This window comes from Thalassophryne amazonica, chromosome 12 (genome assembly GCF_902500255.1).
Source record: "Thalassophryne amazonica chromosome 12, fThaAma1.1, whole genome shotgun sequence".
NCBI lineage: Eukaryota > Metazoa > Chordata > Actinopteri > Batrachoidiformes > Batrachoididae > Thalassophryne > Thalassophryne amazonica.
This window is the reverse complement of record NC_047114.1, coordinates 40,978,190-40,996,841: the sequence shown is the minus strand read 5'-3', so window position 1 is coordinate 40,996,841 and position 18,652 is coordinate 40,978,190. Positions and strand designations below refer to the sequence as shown.

Genomic DNA, 18,652 nt, shown 5'->3' with positions numbered 1-18,652 from the left:
GTACCTATGCTATAAATAGGTGGTGCCCTGAGTAAATTAGATATTAAATAATAATTACTAAACCCTAAAATCGTTAATTATTTTGGTGACCCATTAAAAGAGGTCTAGGCCAATCCAATTCAATTTGGGAGTTTAACAATACTTTCACTACATTAAATTGGTGCCTCGGTGTGAGTTTCCATTCATTCCAAATAATTAAATTCATTTAATTTCGTTACATGTATTTTGGTTCCCCGTGCGAGGCATGTAATTTCGCTAGAATTATTCTGGTGCCCGCGTGTGAAGTGAATTTAGAATTTCGCTACATTTTATTCTGGTGCGCCTGTGTGAATGAACTGTAAATTCACTACAAAGAACAGTATCTTGTCTATATATATAAAACTTCTAATGTTGCCTTATTGTTTAATCAAATAAACTGCTTTACATATATTCCATTTAATGACGTGTTCCTTGTAACTGCTGCTGTGTTTAAATGTGATGTTTTCTGAATTATCAATATTTTGATGGTGAAATATTCTGTTTTAATCAAGGATGTGTTTAAGTAAATGTAATATATTCATTCAAAAGTATCTTAGAAAAAAGTGTGTGACAACATAGTTAATGTTTTTAAATAGTTGACTCATTCAGGTCTGCCCTTCTACACATGAAGTTTTTCTGTGAAATTATACACTCACGTGGGTGGAGTTTAATGACATAAGTCCCCTTTAAAAGTTCCAAAACGGAGCTTCTCTGCCTCTTCGACGAGCCTCATCTGCTCCTTTTCGGCCTTCTAACTGCTTCTCTTTTGAAACACTTATTTTTTCTTTTGTGGTGTAGCCATGTTGCTAGGCTACCACATGGCTCTTTGTTTTGCGTTTCATTCTTTGGTTCAGAACTTTGACAACAATTTACAAGGTGACAACTCTTTGTAAGGCTGGTCAAGTTGATCATTTTTATAAGATAATTTCCTAGCAGAACTTTTCAGAAAAAGAGCGAATTTACAGAAAAGCGACATTTCCTTTTTGTAACATTACAAGCTGCTCTCAAAACTTTAACTTTTTCTAAAGTCACAAAGACTTTTAATCCGGTTCCAACAACCTTTTTTTGAGGACACCAAAAGTACCAGTGAACAAACAGCTAAACCTTTTATCCTTGGGTCAAGCAAGCTGCGCGAACCTGCTGAGAGCCTCAGCCATCCTGCTGGTAAACCCAACTGACATTGTAGCCTTGGGATCGCCGGGGAGAACCGATCCAAGTGAGTTCAAACTGCAAAGGCCAACCATATCAACGACCGACACCGATTGGTTCGTTTCACCTCTTCAATGGATCAGCTAAGTGACCCCATTAAAGATTTCAACAGCAGGGCTTCGTTAAGTGGTACAAGATGATTTCATATATTTGTTTAATAATTTTCTTAATTTGCTTCAAAACTGATCACTAAATTCCAATCAGATTTATTTACTTAATTCCTTAAGCTTTATTTCACTGTTTTCTTTCAACGTCTCATGAGTAACCAATGTGTCCATAAATGAACTTATTTAATCACTGTCCAGATTCAAAATGCCAGCAAACTGTTCATTTTCTTGTAAAATTGTAAATAAAATGTAAATATTCCTGCTGTGCTTCATTTAGTGTTCAGATGGAAGCGTTTGACCAATCGTATCATCGAATTTACGGCTTTAAGATTTGAGACTGGTTAATTAATAATGCTTAAAGTAATTAAATATTCCTTTACTAATGTGGCGTGACTTAACCTGGGTCCCTCCAAAAAGGACCTTTCAATATTAAAGACTGAAAAATCTTAATATTCATATTCCTTAAATTTCTGGTCCGCCCATTTGATCCAAATTTAATTCAATTTAGAATTTTAATAATTCCACTTGCTACAGCTTGTGCCGTGTCTGGCTAAGTTTAAAGTTTAACAACTCCAAATAATCTTCAACCATATTTGATACATCTTTTGGTGCCTCTGTGTGAGGCTTGATTATATTAAAACATATTTGCACTACCGCTGCTTGCACCCTTCAGGTTTTCATTCAACTTGGAAAAAAGGAAAAAGTCATAGGGTGTGAGATCTGGAGTGGACAGCAGGTGTGGTCAGAGCTCGTAAAATTTGAGCTGCTGCAATGCAGTGTGTTGGTCAACTCGTGTGTCTGTGTGTGCACGAGCATCGTCATGCTGAAGAATTGTGTCTTTCCAAGGACAAACCCGCTTCAAGCGTCCACATATTGGTCGGCGTTGGCAATGCTGCAGTGTTCCAAAAATTCTGTGAAGGCTATGCCTTTGCAACCCCCCAACAAAAGAAAATTGAAGGACTTTTCATGCTTAAGGGACGACTTTGAACTTTCACCCTTCAAACTCATTTCTGACCTCATGACTGCACTGACATGCACACAGGCATTGCCACAGACACTTAATCATCATTGAATGTCCACAAGTGCACAATCCTACATCATGAGGAATTCAGTAACAGCATGTCATTTCAAATGTATGTTTCACTAGCTTAGTGCCCGTTCTATGCACGGTAATAAAGAAAAATTTTAGCCATGTCATTGTATATTTCATGTCACTTTAGTTAAGGTGTAATAAGTTGCATTGCATTGTGTGTATGTTGTCATTATTAATTTTCATCTATGACATTCATGAGACTCAAGTGAATGATGATAAAAGGTGATAGCATGTCATATTACTGCAATGCTCTGGCATTACATACACAGCAGGTACATTTTAGATGAAAAAAAAATGCACGCTTTAACTCGCACCCGGTGCGCACTGGCCTGTTTGGATTGTAATTAAAGTGCACTCTAGCTAGCTGGTACTACGTAGTAAGTAAGTAAAGTGTGATGCTTGCTACCTGACCTGAGTACCACATGAACTGTGAAAATAAGGGCTCCAGTGAGTGGGTCGTGATCTAATATATAAGGCTGACCGTGTGTGTGTGTGTGTGTGTGTGTGTGTGTGTGTGTGTGTGTGTGTGTGTGTGTGTGTGTGTTCCTGCACATATGCTTTCAACCTAAGGGCCCCAGTGTCCTCCCCCTTGGTGCCCCTAGTGACCATAGCAAGTTTGGTGTCGATTGCTTAATTACTGTGGCAGTGCATAGCGAACACACATGGTCAGCTTTATATATTAGATGTGTCACCAATTTTTAAAGACTACTGTGTCCATGTGTTAAGTCAAAGGAAAGCCTGTGCATCCCTGAAATTGCAGGAAAAAAAACATTTGGTGTAGTGATAGTCAATAAGCACCAGTTTCACTTTGATATCTTGATTATTTTTAAATAACTGTGTTTGAGGCAGAACCTTTAAGCAGCATAATATTGTGACTAGAGGATAATATAATCTTTATGGCTTAATAAATTAAATTAAATTTCTTTCACACATTAGAGAGGAATGGAGACATTTCAGCCAAGGAACAAGCTGTTTGGAAGAAGCAAAATAATGTTAAAATCATTAGTAGGAACACTTAATTGCTTTATTTACTCAGTGGTGAAATGAACTGATGGAGCTCTGTATATATCTACATTATAATAGTCGAGTGGCCTCTGTGTGTGTGTGTGTGTGTGTGTGTGTGTGTGTGTGTGTGTGTGTGTGTGTGTGTGTGTGTGTGTGTGTGTGTGTGTGAGATGAGATATACTTTATTGATCTCACAGTGGAGAAATTATGTTTACACTCCAGTTACCTGAGACAGCAAATAGTCCACAATTATTACTTGTTTACCGTAATAATGGCACACATCAGAATTAAAGACAACACATACATATTTGACATTGTTTATGTGCACTAAGTTTGAAGAAGTCCGTTATCCGAATTGAGGCAAGTGGGTGAAGCCATGCAGCAACCCTGAGATGTGCCGCCATCAGCTTGGTGGGAAGAACGGGGGCTGCAGCTAAAACTGCACCGCCCCTGCAGAAGGGGAAAGGAGTGACGTGAGCAGACGCCGGAGTGGGGAGTGTTGATGGGAGATAGGAGGGGGGTGGGGGAGGGAATGGAGCATGCTTCAGTCCTGTGAAAAGCAGTTTATTGTCTTTGTGAGTTGAGATAAGAAACAGCCAAATGATCCCCAGGCCGAAGAAATTCCTCAGGAGGGAAAACAGTCGGGCAATTTGACCTTCAGCCTTGATAAGCCTGTAGTGTTATGGTTTGAGCAGTGAAAAACACTTAACAGTTCCACTTGAACAACCAAATCCCAATTATGAATTAAGAATATTCCCAATTATGAATTAAGAATATTCACAAGCCTCTGAAATCTTCAACTTCAACTGCAAGGCACGCATCTGCTCCAAGATGTCATCCAATTTGCGTCTGAGTTCAAGAGTCAACACAGTCTGAGAATGCACTGCCTTGCCAACCTTGTTAATCATGACAGACAAGCGAGGGGCCGTGGTTCTTGATGCCGCTGTCTTGCCAATTTTCCGGTAGATCAGGGCACCACATAAGCCAAAAAGTACCAGCCCTGCTACCATAAGACCAAAAATGAATAAATCCTGGACGTCCTCAACGGAGAAAGGTGCCAAGCATGCCACACGCCAGGAACTCCAGGAGTCGAGAGCATAGCCCACAGGATACGTTCCATCTGGGAAGGTAGGATCCCCCGGTCCTGACCTTCTTATAGAAAAAATGGTGTCAATAGCGTCCAGAGACCAGCAGATCAATTCCATGGTTAATCCAATAGTAATCCAATAGATCTAGTGTCCAATATAATTTGAGGAATTCAGAGTCTGGTGAAGTAGGGACTTGAAGGTTAAAGCAGAGAACAGAGATAAGGGAGAGTGGAGGAGATGCGACCGCCCTCGTCGGAATCCCAAGCTGAAAATGTGTGTGTGTGTGTGTGTGGCTTCAATCACGCAGAAACAGAGGGCGGACATTTGCCGTTTGGCATGCTTACGTATTTTGAATCAAGGATGAACGCTGCAAAAACAGGAAGTTGATACGACTAATATTTTTTGAGAATTCCGCCATTTTAGCTAACCAGTAAACAATGGACATTGTGCTGCAATGCGCCATGGGACTTCAGGGTTTTGGGGAATTAAATGTTATTGTGGTTCATGTTAGTGTGATTAATTTATGTTTTGTAGTTCAATGGGTTTATTCAGTTTAGTTAAGTGTCATGTTGTCGTAACTATGAGTGAAAAGAGTATTGCTTTTGATGTCTCCCCCACAGCTGACATTTGGCATTTTGTATGCTTATGTATTTTGCATCAAGGAAGAACGGCGCCAAAATGGAACACTGTGAGAGGAGTAGTATTTTTGGAGAAACTACCGACGCTGCTAATTATATTCTGGACTAACACGGCATTCCAGCAGGGGGCAGCAAATCATCTTTATATTAAATGCGTGAGTGTGTGCATGCATTTTTTATAGTGAGTTCAATGTAAGTACACAATATAGTTGTAAAAATGTTAAAAATACATGGATGACAAAAGAATATGAAAACACTTATTTCTATTGTGCTCCATGACTTATAAGTATAAACTAACCACACTAACAAGAAAGCAAAGTTCAATAATTTTATTGAATGCAACAGATAAGGCAAATTACTTTGTTTCAGTAGAACCACAAAGTACTCTATGAACACCACCAGGCAATTGACAAGTACAGATATGCACCCAATGTTTTGGATCTAGGCCTGTAAGTAATACTGAACAATGTACTGATGTGTAGTTATTTATTTTTGGTATTCTTTGTTTAAAAACCTTCAGCAGCTTATGGCCTTAATGATCATGTATGTGTGGGGCAGTGGTGTCGGTGTTCAATATAAATAAGGGCCACACTGTCTCTAAGAAATGACGCGTCTACATCAATGACACACAGGCAGGACAGACATTTACGAAAGAGCTGACAGCACAGCGGGAATTGTTTATTTATTAGGACATACTCATCAGGAAGGTCGATTATCAGAGCTGAATGTTTCAGTGTTTAGTTATACAGTATGTATTCTAGTGCACAAGAGTTTTCATTCACCTAAAGTTGAAACCATACACCATGTGCACTGTGCAGAGCCATCAAGAGAAATATTTGTTAACACGCTCTAAATAAGGATATTTTAAAATGTTCTCTATTCTGTGGTGTGGTGGGTGCCAGACTTGACCAAAATACAAATGCACAGAAAAAGATTAAGGTACTGGATGGTGGTGCCAATACCACCAAGCTTAAAATACTGGGTACAGAAGTACTGGGAAATTTGTTCAACAGCAGCATATGACATCAGTTTATATGAAACATGTTTTTTTGTATGCAGAACAGAACACATTTACAGACTGTATACCCTTGACTCAACACCATCAGCTCCCAACTTCTAAATGACAAAAACCAATTATGACACCTACAGAAAAAGGTATTTCTGTCCAACCAGATCCAAGTTGCACTCAAAGTACAATGACCAGTATTATGGAGGGAATGGTCCCTTTTCCAATACTTGGCATATCACTATTGGTATGAACAAAACTGCAAGGAAACAAATATATAGTTCTGTGTGGGCTTGGCAACTGATCGACAGTTAAATAGGTATGACTGAGTTTCACCTTTGGTTTCCACTCAAAGTCAAAGATGATTTGACAAAATCAAAAATAGCAATTGCACTATCTCCGGCATATTTACATCCTATATTCTGTACTGAACTCCTCACACAGTCACTGTAAATGGGTTTTGCCATTCAAGGTCACTCAGATTAATGCTCGTCTCCCAAACAAACGGCCTCCATTCTCCATGTATATAGTGGTCCCTCGCTATATTGCGGTTCACCTTTCGCGGCCTCGCAGTTTCGCGGATTTTTTTTAGTGCAATTTTGCATGCTTTTTTTTTTTAACAGCACATTGTGTTCTACATCCTTATCAGGCGGGCCAGTCGCAGCACCGGTCGGCATCACCGCGATTGCTCTCACTGCCTCCGATGAGCTTACTGAGTCTGCGGGCTCGGTAAACGCGGCAGCGGGCCACTCACACAGCCCTCCTGTCTGCTGTGTGGAGCTGCGCCAAATCTGGCAACAGGTCCAGAGACTACGCTCGCTGTTTTGATGCGGATGTTGACCGCAGCCGCAGAGCTCCGTGGCCACCGAGAGAGGACTTGGATTCTTTGCGGGTCCTGCATCCGTACCCCCAGAGGGAGAGTTCTGCGTGTGTCTGTTTATAATCTTCTCGCCCAGAAGAAAAAAAAAGAGTGTTTACACAGGAGAGAAAAGTGAGAAAATGTTAATGCCTGTTTTAGAAAACTGTATAAAGTGTGTAGTGAGGGGTTTTACAGCCTTAAAACATCTATAATAATCTACTTCGCGGATTTCGCTTATCGCGGGTTATTTTTAGAACATAACTCCCGCAACAAACGCGGGACCACTGTACATCTGGATTTGCATCAGGAACATCAATTGGGGAAAGGGTGGTTGGGGGAGCAAATCAACATGTACACTGTTGAACTCAAGTGAAAACAGGAGAAACAAAAGCAATTAGTTTAGCATATTTTAAAGTTTTACTAGCATCTTTACAAACTATTAAAAAAATGCCATTCTAAATACAGTCTGTAGCAGCAATTTCCAGTTCTACTTCTCAGGACCCGCAGCATTGCATGTTTTACATTTGTTGCTGGCCTTTTTAGACCACAGAGCTTGCAGTAGAATTTTTTTGCTTGTGAGGACTGCGACACACTAGGTTTTAAAAATATGAGTCCAAAGGCCAGGTACCCCACGGTGGAGATGCGGCCTCGGATGACCACGGAATTCAGTACATACAGCTGCTACTTTCAGAAAGTACTCAAGTGTGCCGCAATGTGCCAAAATATGCCAAAAAAGGGGTGTGCTTAAGAATATGTAGTTTTATATCTGAACAAGGCAATGTAAACAAAACAAAATCCACAATTCTGTAGGGGTGGCAGGTCTTTAGACATGAAAGAGGCCATAGTTATTCTTTTTGTACACTCAGATTCCGCTGGAAATGAGTTAAAATCAAAGCAGAATTAAATAAAATAGTTTCAAGATTTGCATTTTTTATCTAAGAGCCACAATTTTAGATAATTTAATCTAAAGTTAAATATGATGCAAACTTCATATTTCATTATTTTGTGTTATATTTCATGTCATTTGATGTTATATATAGGTCATGAACAATGTTTAAAATGTTAAAAACATTAATATTGAATGGATAGCATTTGCTGCCATGTTCAAAAACCTACATACAGTAGCTTTACTCTGTGAGCTGCAGAGAGATGCGTCAGGCATTTTAACACCGTGAGATGGTGTATAAATGCAAACTTGTCATTTTATGTTTTTGACTTGGATTACAGCTCTTGTCATTCACATTTAGGTGAAAATAGTTTGCAGCATGATTTTGGACTTAGTCAAGCAAGGAGTTTTGCTTGATTTTTGTGCAAATTATGCCATGTCACAAACCATCACTCTGTACAGATTAAAAATCATCGTAAGCAGTGTCGTTATTCGGCGAACATCCCACCATTGAGATCTTACACCAATTCATATAAAACGCTGAATTAATTATAACTAATGTAATAAATTGGTCACAAGCAGATGATATCATATGGGGGACAGTGATTCAACACAAATGTGGACACTTTGACTTTTAGGTTCCTATTTGGAAGAAAAAAGTAAGAAAACCAATTCCATTTATTCTTCCAAACTTTCTAGATGGAGTAATGTGGGCTGGTCCGCTGTTACATGCTGTTCACTCTAAGCGCCCCTTACACAGTCTATGCTCACACACAGAGCAGGCTGACTCCACCTCCTGCAGAAAGCAGGAGAGAGGAACAAAAGCAGCGACTTGTGGCAGTGAGGAGAAACAAAAAAGTGAGAATGCACGTACTCCTGGGGACATAGCGTCCTGGGTACATAGGTAGATATTACCGTATTCGCGAATCTGAGGGCCCAGGGTCATGCATAAACACACACGTTTTTGAACAGTTATTTAAACACCACTCAAAATTATTTTTTAATTAAAGATTATTAAATGCCCACCTAAAATAAATTAATTCTGTGACCCCAACAGATGATAAAAAATAAAAAATAATTGGTTTTCGCGATGCTTTTCTCATCTCTTCCATGCGAGTTTTGAGGACACCACCCAAAACACCACCCAAAATTACTTTTTAATTAAACATTATTAAATGCCCACCTAAAATAAATGCATTCTGTGACTCCCAACACACCATAAAATAAATAAATAAATAAATAAATAATGGGTTTTCACAATGCTTTTCTCATATCTTCCATGCGAGTTTTGAGAACATCAGTCACTCGACCTGTACTGCTATTCTGAAAGACTCTTCTGCAAGAAACAGGAAGCATTCTGGGACAATGGCTACCTTTGTGATGCTCTAGACACACTGTGCGTGATCAAGAAAATGCAAAGTATAAGGAGCTGATAATATCAGTTTGTGTTGGCTTTTGTCAGACAAAAGTCCTTTTACCATCTGCAAAATGAGTTCCTTGTCAGCTGATGTCCGCAAAGTTAGTCAGAAAGTTTTGTGTGCCTTTAAAACTTTGAGCGGAGCATGTTTGTTTGCCATTTTATTCTCTACATTTTTTTTTAATTCTTCCTGTGAGTGTCCGATGGTTCATTCTGAGTTTCTAATTGATGAAACCTCCAGCACCAGCGGAGAAGAGACTGACATAGCCCAGGAGGGTTCCCTATCTGCGAGGTGCGGGCACACACAAACGGTGAGGAAATATGACATCATGCTTTCAGACCGCCAAACTCCATTGAAATCCAGGACATGCAGCGCTTCTGGACACAAACACAAAGAAAACTGACTTCAAGGGTTGACAGTCAGCAACAGTCTGGATGTTCACGTTTTCAGTGAGTGGCTGATGGGAACATTATGGATCCTTTATCTTAATCAGGAGGAAACAGACAACAATAAAAGGATTATTTGACTGCAAAGTTGCCTATTTTGAAGCTTCCCTGAGAGCTGGAATTTTGTGCTTTATTACAATGCTATGAAAAATGTTTCAGTGAAGTAAATTACTGTCTGGTTAATGCTGACAACTGACCGTGCACATCACTTTTCTTTTTTTGGCTGTCAGGGTGATAAAGCAGCTTAAGTGCCAGACAACTGATACAGAACACATTTAATAGATGACAAAAAGATACGAAAAAAAAAAAAAAAGACAAACAGGTGATTTATTCTTTGTGCGTGAGGAAATCAGATATTTTATTGAAATGGGCGGCCCGACAAACATAATATTTAGCTGAGTGTGTGCAAACGGCCACCCCCACTTCAAACAGAATTTCGCGCAGGACACTGGGGGCTCAGACGCGTGAATACAGCATATAAGGACACTGCTAGCGTTATTGATTTTGCATCAGGATGGTGCAAGTGTGAACGATGACACCACCTCAGCCAGGTGTGTTCATCTAATCAGCAACTGGCTGAACAATGGAACACACCTGATTTGGCGCATGTGCAGTTACAACAGGAAGGAATGCAAAATATGCAATATTGGTCCCAAGGACCAAGACTGGGAAACCCTACTCCATGGTCTACATAAGCAATGGTCAAAAATTTGACCTTTACATGTGACTCATAACCAATTTTTCTCAAACAAATCTCTTCGCCCCTTGGTTGGCCACCCAGTTTTGTCCCAATTTAATGTTCTTGTACACACAACCAAAAAGATGTATTAAAAAATTAAAATAAAAAAATCAAGGTAGATCCAGACCCAAATTCCACCTGACCTGAGGGGAACATTAAGTCACAGCAAAATCCAACTTTGTACTAAAAATTTTCAGATCAGTGGTACTAATACTAGTAAGCAGACTTTCAGACAAACACACTTTCTTGTTCACAATACCCTCTTCCCAGGCAGTGGTGTGGTGACAGCAATAAATTCTGCTCTCAACTCCAGGGGCATTTTCACAATTGGAGCTTGTTTGGTTCCACACCAGAGACTAAACTTTCACAATGTTCCACACTTCCTTTGATTCAGTGCCCTCTTACAATACTTCTAAATATACCAACACGTCAATATGGAAAGAGGTACTCAAAACGTGCAACACCTGCCCCTTACATGTTTGATATATAGTCACACCAATACATTTTTATTTATTTATTTGGATGATTCAAGGACACCAAACTGTGGGGCCTTGACATCTGATGGATTGTGTTCAAAATGGAGCCACTTTTATGCTCGACCACAAAGTCACCCAAGGACAAAGGCCATGTGACCAGGAGAAATGGGCTTAGACTTCATACTAATGTTCAGTAGTAACCACAGACATATCTTCAACCAATTCCTTCAAACCAATTTTGGTTTCTTCTATTTTTTTTCCTTTGCCAAAACACTGTTGTGCAGATCTCTAAGACCGGTTTATGTCCCTGTATTTTTGTCAGTTTTCACAAGCTGTACAGAGTTGCAGTGGTCTGACCAAATGTCCCTCAGTACTGCACCTTATCTGTACTCCAAGTCAACCATTGTGGTAACAAGACTGGCTAATTTCCCATTATTTCAATTTCATTAATTCAATTTCAGTACTTTAAATTAAATGAAATGTGCCAGAATGTAATCCTACCCAGTAGGATTACATTTTCACCATAAGTAAACCTAACCACGCATCACTTGGAGATCACCTTTTTACTCAGCTCACGTTTCCTTGGTCAGTCCTTTTTTGGACCTCCACAAAGAAATGTAACTATCAAAATAAACACATTATGGTCAAACTGAACAGACCAAGTAGGGCAGCTGTGAAATCACATAAGATAATTTCCTACTTTAATATAAACAAACTGTTAAAATCCTGAATGAACCACCACATGCTGCCAGAACAGCTTCAGTGCACCATGGCATTGAGATTGTTGAAGTCTACTGGAGGGATGCAAAACCATTCTTTTGCCAATGGTGGTGAAAAGTGCTTTCTGACAAATCTGTCCAAATGTCCCATTGCTGTTAAATTAGTTTGAGATCTGTTGGCAGCATGTTCACACATCACAGAGCACGCATGTACGTTAAATGTTTAAGTTTACTATGCAGCAAGTGCACCTGTACACAGGTATATCTGCATTTGGTGCATTTCTTCACTTATTTAGTCAAGTTTTTCCTTCAACTGGGCAGCCGTCTGTGTTTGACCGGTCAGATATAAGCGGAGGCAAATGGTGTGTGGTTTCACAACCATCCAGGACCAGACATGACATAATCCCGCAGAGCTTTTTAAAGCACATCTTTGTGGTTGCCATTTGTGTGTGCGTGCGCTTGCAAATAGGACATCTGACATTCAAAAGATTCTGACGACGATGGAGCAGCGTGCACGGGGGCTGAGGAAGCAGATAACTCTGAGAACACTGCCAAAGGCAGAAATAGACAGGTGTAATTATAGATAGACAGCAACATCCTCATGGCACCACAACTTTAATCAAACGCATGGTCATACACACATAGAGCACCGGCAGCTTCTCCTCACCATTCCTTTGACAAAAATGCTTCTGCACATTCTGGGTGTGTGTGTGTTGGCCTGTACGTGAGAGGCGAATTCATCTTATTTTATCTTGCAGTCTATATTTGAAGACAGTAAAAAAAAAAAAAAATGTGCATGGTTATTAATGATATATTCCCGAATCTCCATAATAGAGATTATTCTTCCGTAGGCTAAAATCACAGACAACACGTGATGCCACACAAACCTGACTCCTACATCTACCAAGAACACATACACCTTTCACAGTAGTTACTGAACATAGACACTGGTACACCACAAAGATATCTGACACCACAAACAAAATTAGATTAACAAAATTACAATGTTTTAAAAAACAAACAAAAAAAAAACCTCACTGTCCACACATGTGGCTCATTCTCTACTTGGTGTAGTGTGGAAGTCTCTCTTCATTTTAACATTTTTTTTCAGATGAGCCCAGGGAAAAAAGATCCTTGCATGCTACTTGTTTTGATTTAAGACAAATGTTTTACTGTCTGGCTATCCAAATCCTTCCAGGTGGACATCATAAAGCCTCGGTCCCACCAAATAATAAAGCCATGAATAATGGGCCACGTATGGATTTGTCAGTGATTATTTGAATAATGATACATGTATAAATCCATCACATATCGCTACTAAGGTCCCTCTATGTGCCTCTTTGTACTTCGCATGTGCCAGGTACATCAGCCTCTAGTGAGCCACGACTGACTTGACATTTGAACCCCGTCCAGCCTTGAATGGCTCGTGTCGCTGCATATGAGCCATGTCAAGCCACATATGATCCATGTAGCACCATGTAACGTGACGGTGCACATTTAGGCATGGGTTTGTTTGGTCCAACCCTCCAGCCCTCCCACACATGGTCCTTTTAAAGTGTGGGTTTTCAATTCACAGCATCTATTCAAGATGTCACATATTTTAACCGCAGTCCAAAAAAAGACACTCCTGCACAGTCCAGCCCGTGTGTGCATCTGTGCGTCAGGCTGCAGTTGACCTGTGTTCAGAGTCATTAAATGCAGCAGTTCTGCAAGTGTGCCCAGTGCAAGGCTGGAAAAATGGAGGAACAAGAACTACTGTGGAGAGGTTTCTCTGAGAGAAAAAAAAAAAAAAAAAGCAAGCCAGACACCACAATTAGGTGGGTGCTTTAATTATATATATATATACCTGCACGGATCTGCATAAATACTCGTCTTGAGTGCCAGTCATTGTGGTGGTGTGCACACAGCAGAGTTCATCTGATCCATTATAACAAGATGTTAAATCTGTCATAAACATACTTCTACAGCTGCTTATAAAGAAGGAATGAACATGCAACTGTTTTACCAATGTATTACAATATAACCATTAGAAATAACCATATTTTAAGCTGTTTCAAATATGTTCTCCACCTCATGGAGCAGGAGAGAGAGGGAAAAAAAAGGGGTCCCATTGTAGCGGTCCTCTGTGATTCTTCCTGAAGCGATTAGCGGTGTTTTCAGCATCCAATCTCTAACAGAAAATGATTAATCCACTACGAAATAATTATTTTGTATACAGCGTCCAGCGCACAAAGCACAATTAAGTCACAATAAAGTGCACAAGAGGGCGGAGCCAAAATCGCCAGTCCTATCCTCATAGCCACCAGGTACTCAGATAATGGGCTTCTAAGAGCCTCGCCCTCACCACAAACATGCCTCTAAAATCCTCGTTTGTCCTTGTAGTAACTCGTACACAAACTGCCCCATGATGTTGCTAAATTTTGAACTTCTTGATATTAGTGCCACGCTCAGAGATGAGCCTCGTTAGTCAAATATTCTGCCTCTAAGAGCCACTATTTTCCCACATTTGTTGAATAACTGGACTCGTACCAAAAAAAAAAAACATGCCACATGGCTCATTATTCATCCTTCATTATTCGATGGGACCAGAGCTTAATGTTCTCCATTTGGTCTATCCAGCTCTTTTCCTTTCACAGCTCTTGGTTCATTATCTGGGGATGTTCCCTTCACAAAGATCAATATCAGACCATATCAGGGTATTTTTTGATTTGATTGATCAATATCTGCTCTGTGTATTCCTGATCCCATCATATCTCAGAAGCTAAGTAGGGTAGGTCCAGATTAGTACTTGGATAGGAGACCTCTTTCAAAGATCAGGGGCTGTGTGCGTTTCCAAATGTGAAACTGGAGTTGCGTCAGGGAGGGCATTCGGCCAAAAAATTAAAGACCGTTGGAATCTGAACATCAATGTGGTCAATTTACCAACCAACTTTATTTGTTAAATATTTTAAAACAACCACAGTGCACCAAAGTGCTGTACAGACGAATAAATAAAAAATCATCATAGGTAGAGATAGAGGTTCTTATTTAATGTGGGTAGCCACCGAAAGCCTGAAGCTTGTTTCCAGAAGGGCCCTCAGCACGTGTCTCTCACTCCTCCCCAGCAACATTGTTGAAAGTTCCAGTTGGGAGCGTGGCTGCAATCGGGAAGCAAACCCGGTGTCGTAGACCTAATGGTTCTCCCTAAAAATTGGTCCGCCCTGCCTTCACTGCGCATGCGTCATTTGGAAACACAGCAGCTCATCTGAGAGCGAGTCTCTACACCCAAAGCGATCAAAGGGAATAATGTGATTATTATTATTATGTGATTATTAACCGTCGGTGACAAGGTAAAACCTCTCAAACCACTCTCAAGCCAGTTTTAAGCAGTAACGAGCAGATAAACATTGAGTCACTACTGATGCTTTGAAATGACAGAGGCGCAGTGAACGCACCAGCAGCAGCTCACCTGGCTGCTTAAAACTGCACTCCAGTCTATCTCAGCGACAGATATCTGAAGCTTTTATACAACAATCATTTCCACATAAATTCAGCATTATTTCATAATAAAAGACGGCGGACCGATCAGAGCACACAGCCGCTGCGCCTATGTCATTTCAGAGCGTCAGTAACAACTCGCCAATTATCGCCTTGTTTTCTGCTGAAAACGTCATGTTTTTTTGATGTGTCAACACTGAAGACTAAAGTAAATATACACAGTGGTATAATGGTGAAAACTTGGGTCCCTCGCCTCTGGTGTCACCCGTTTGCTAAATTTTCCTAGAACAATCACTGTGCTGGTAACTGAATAAAAATGATAAATTGTGACACTAATCGTGTATACTGTGCACATACAATCGGGTCCATAAAAACATGTGACGATAATGTAATGTGTATCATGCTCTACCTTGCTCATCCAGGATTTGCGCTTGCAGATTGCTTTCCTCCTCTTCACAGCCTCCCACAGTCGTCTCTGGCCTTTGCAAAAACAAAATAAAATTAATTAAAGCAGTGATTATCAGCATTATTAGCAATAAAATACTGCAGCAGCTTCTGTAGTTTCCCCTTATTTTTTAATATCATCAGGTTCCATGGGATTACATAAGATGTTGGTTAGAGAAGATAAACACATCAAATTTAATATAATTCATTTCATGTGCAGAACTCTGTTAGCACAGTAAAGCAAGAAAACTGAGTGAACATGTGAGATTAAAGGTATAAATAAAACAAACTGTGTATTTAAAAAAGCACACACGAGAGAATACAAACCAGTGTGGAAAACGTAAACAGTGACGTGAGCACGAATATGAGAAGAACTGCAGGCAATCACATTCCAAATGTAGGCCCAAAAGGCTGGATTTAGAACAAGTGTTTTGCCATCTCAGTTTTGCACACGAGGATGCACAAAGACACATATGCAGACAAAAGACAGCTCAGTATTACTTCCCATTGGGCCAAATTACAAGGTGTAACTAAATTATTTTGAGTGTAGCTGTGGCACATGATTTGCTTCATTTACACTGCAAGCTATTCAAATTAAACTATATATATTATACACACACACACACACACACACACACACACACACACACACACACAACGTTATCTTTGGAGGACGACAATCACCAAGGCATGAGGAAAAGCTCAAAGTAATGGCCCAGTCACACGGCACTTAATGAAGGGTGACGAAGCCTTGACGAAACAAGAAATCTGGACCTTCGTTGACTGTCGTTGGCATCGTTTAACCTTTGCGCAGCTTCGTTCCTTCAGCGGGCGCTACGTCAGGACTTTTAAACTGTTGAAAATTCTGAACGAAGAGCAACGAAAACCTCAATTCGTCTGTCTCATTTTGCTGTCGTCCTTGACGTTTTTTAAGCGTTTGTGTAGTTTTTGTAACATTATTGTTTAATTTGACTTCGTTGGAGCAGCTGAACGTTTTCACACAGCCAGAAGCCGGTTTGTGAGCACTGAGGCTGCGTTCATGTACCGTCGGAAATTACAGGGCAATCTGAGCTGTTCTGGAAGGAAGAATTCACGTTGTGGATCAGTGATCAGCTGGTGGAAATAACCGCACATGAGTCAATGCGCGCGTTCACACGCACTGATTAATTTACTGCTCTGATATATTCAAACATCTTTACACTTATATTCATATTTGTTTTCCCTTTTGACAGTTTTCTGTTATAAATAAGTATACGAGGTCTGTCCAAAAAGTAATGGACCTTTTAATTTTTTTCAAAAACTATATGGATTTGAATCACGTGTGATTGCATCAGCCAAGCTTGAACCTTCGTGCGCATGCGTGAGTTTTTTCACGCCTGTCAGTTGCGTCATTCGCCTGTGGGCAGGCTTTGAGTGAGCACTGGTCCACCCCCCTCGTCGGATTTCTTTTGTCTGGGAAATGGCTGAGAGACTGCCACTTTGCTCCATGAAATTTTTTTCAGAAACTGTTAGAGACAGCCAGTTGGAAACCATTTGAAAGATTCAGATGGATATTGGTGAAGATTCTGTCTGCGTCACGCGGATTAAGGACTGTTAAAAACTTTTTAAAGACGGCCCACAGCGGCGGAGGGTGCGCGGCGCATCGAGCGGCCATCGACAGGTTGGAACGACCAGATCATTTCTAAACTGAACGCTGCGTTGATCCGGGACATCGTGTGACTACCACAGAAATGGCAAGAGAGCTGGACATAGCACTTTTGCGGCACATTCCACTGTTACAGGAGATTTTGTAATGAAAGACGTGCGGAGGATTTCGCGCGTCGGCACGGAGCCGCTCATGGCGCACAACAAAAAAACACCTCCGTGTTGGAAGTCTCACAGGACATATTGTGGCATGTCCAGCTGTTAAACAATTTCTCGGATACTCACTCGACTGAAAGCCATCGAAAGCCGTCTGAATCTTCTGAATGGTTTCCAACATGGAGGTGTTTTTTTTTTTCGAGGGGGGTGGACCAGTGCTCACTCAAAGCCTGCCCACAGGCGAATGGCGCAACCGACAGGCGTGAAAAAACTCACGCATGTGCACGAAGGTTCAAGCTTGGCTGATGGAATCACACGTGATTCAAATCCATATAGTTTTTGAAAAAAATAAAAAGGTCCGTTACTTTTTGGACAGACCTCGTATATAGCTTAGAACATAATACTGTGATACAGCAGTGACCACGGCGCACTTTTTTTTTTAACTGGAGGAAGACGAAGCGCGCAGCGTGTCAACAGACAGTGTGGATTCTGAAAATGATGGACATGATCCATCTTTTGTTCTGGATGAGGAACCAGAGCAGGTGGTCCACCGATGTGCACACAGATCTCCACAGATTCTGTTTGCAGTTTCTCCAGGACTCAGGTGCTATGAGCTCCGTCCCAGCGCTGAGTCCTGGAACGCAGAGACGCAGACACACACTGCTCCAGCTGTGGCTCCAGGTGCGCTTCGTCGAGATCGTGAGCTTCGGTTTTGTTAATTTCCTCTTTCGTCCCTTTTGCGCTCTTCCTTCACAGACTGTTCGGTGATAAAAGCTCTTTCGTCCACCTTTTTTCAACGAATTGTGACGTTTTTTTTACTTTTTCCCTTCGTTTCAGGAATTGTCGTGTGCCATGTGACTGGGCCCTAATAATGTCACAATCACTTGTATAACAAACCCTTTAATTGTGACCATGAGCAGCGTTACGAAGAATGTTTCATTTAAAACAAAAATTTTGTTTTTCTCATTTGTACTGTAATGAAAATGTTCAGAATTGTGATCTTTTGGTATACACCAAGTAACATCAGACTATATGTCACAGGACCTCATGACCAGTTAAAAAAACAAACAAACAAACAAACAAACAAAAAAAAAAACATTATCTGGAAACTACAGTATACAGTAAAGTCCACTGAACAGTACAGTACATGCCCACGTATAAAAGCAGTGCAGACAAAGCACAAAAATTCTACAGCAATAAAAATACAGGAGCAAAATCTACTAC

General features: G+C 40.5%; 1 protein-coding gene across 6 annotated transcripts in view; it reads right to left on the bottom strand.

Moving 5' to 3' along the window:
* Positions 1-18,652, bottom strand: part of tnk2b (tyrosine kinase, non-receptor, 2b) — a 107,057-nt gene that overhangs the window by 53,149 nt on the left and 35,256 nt on the right. For all 6 annotated transcript variants that reach the window (XM_034183073.1, XM_034183071.1, XM_034183072.1 and 3 more), the window contains exon 3: positions 15,594-15,664. In XM_034183073.1, coding sequence (XP_034038964.1) covers positions 15,594-15,664 — 71 coding nt within the window. The remainder of the gene's footprint in view (positions 1-15,593; positions 15,665-18,652) is intronic.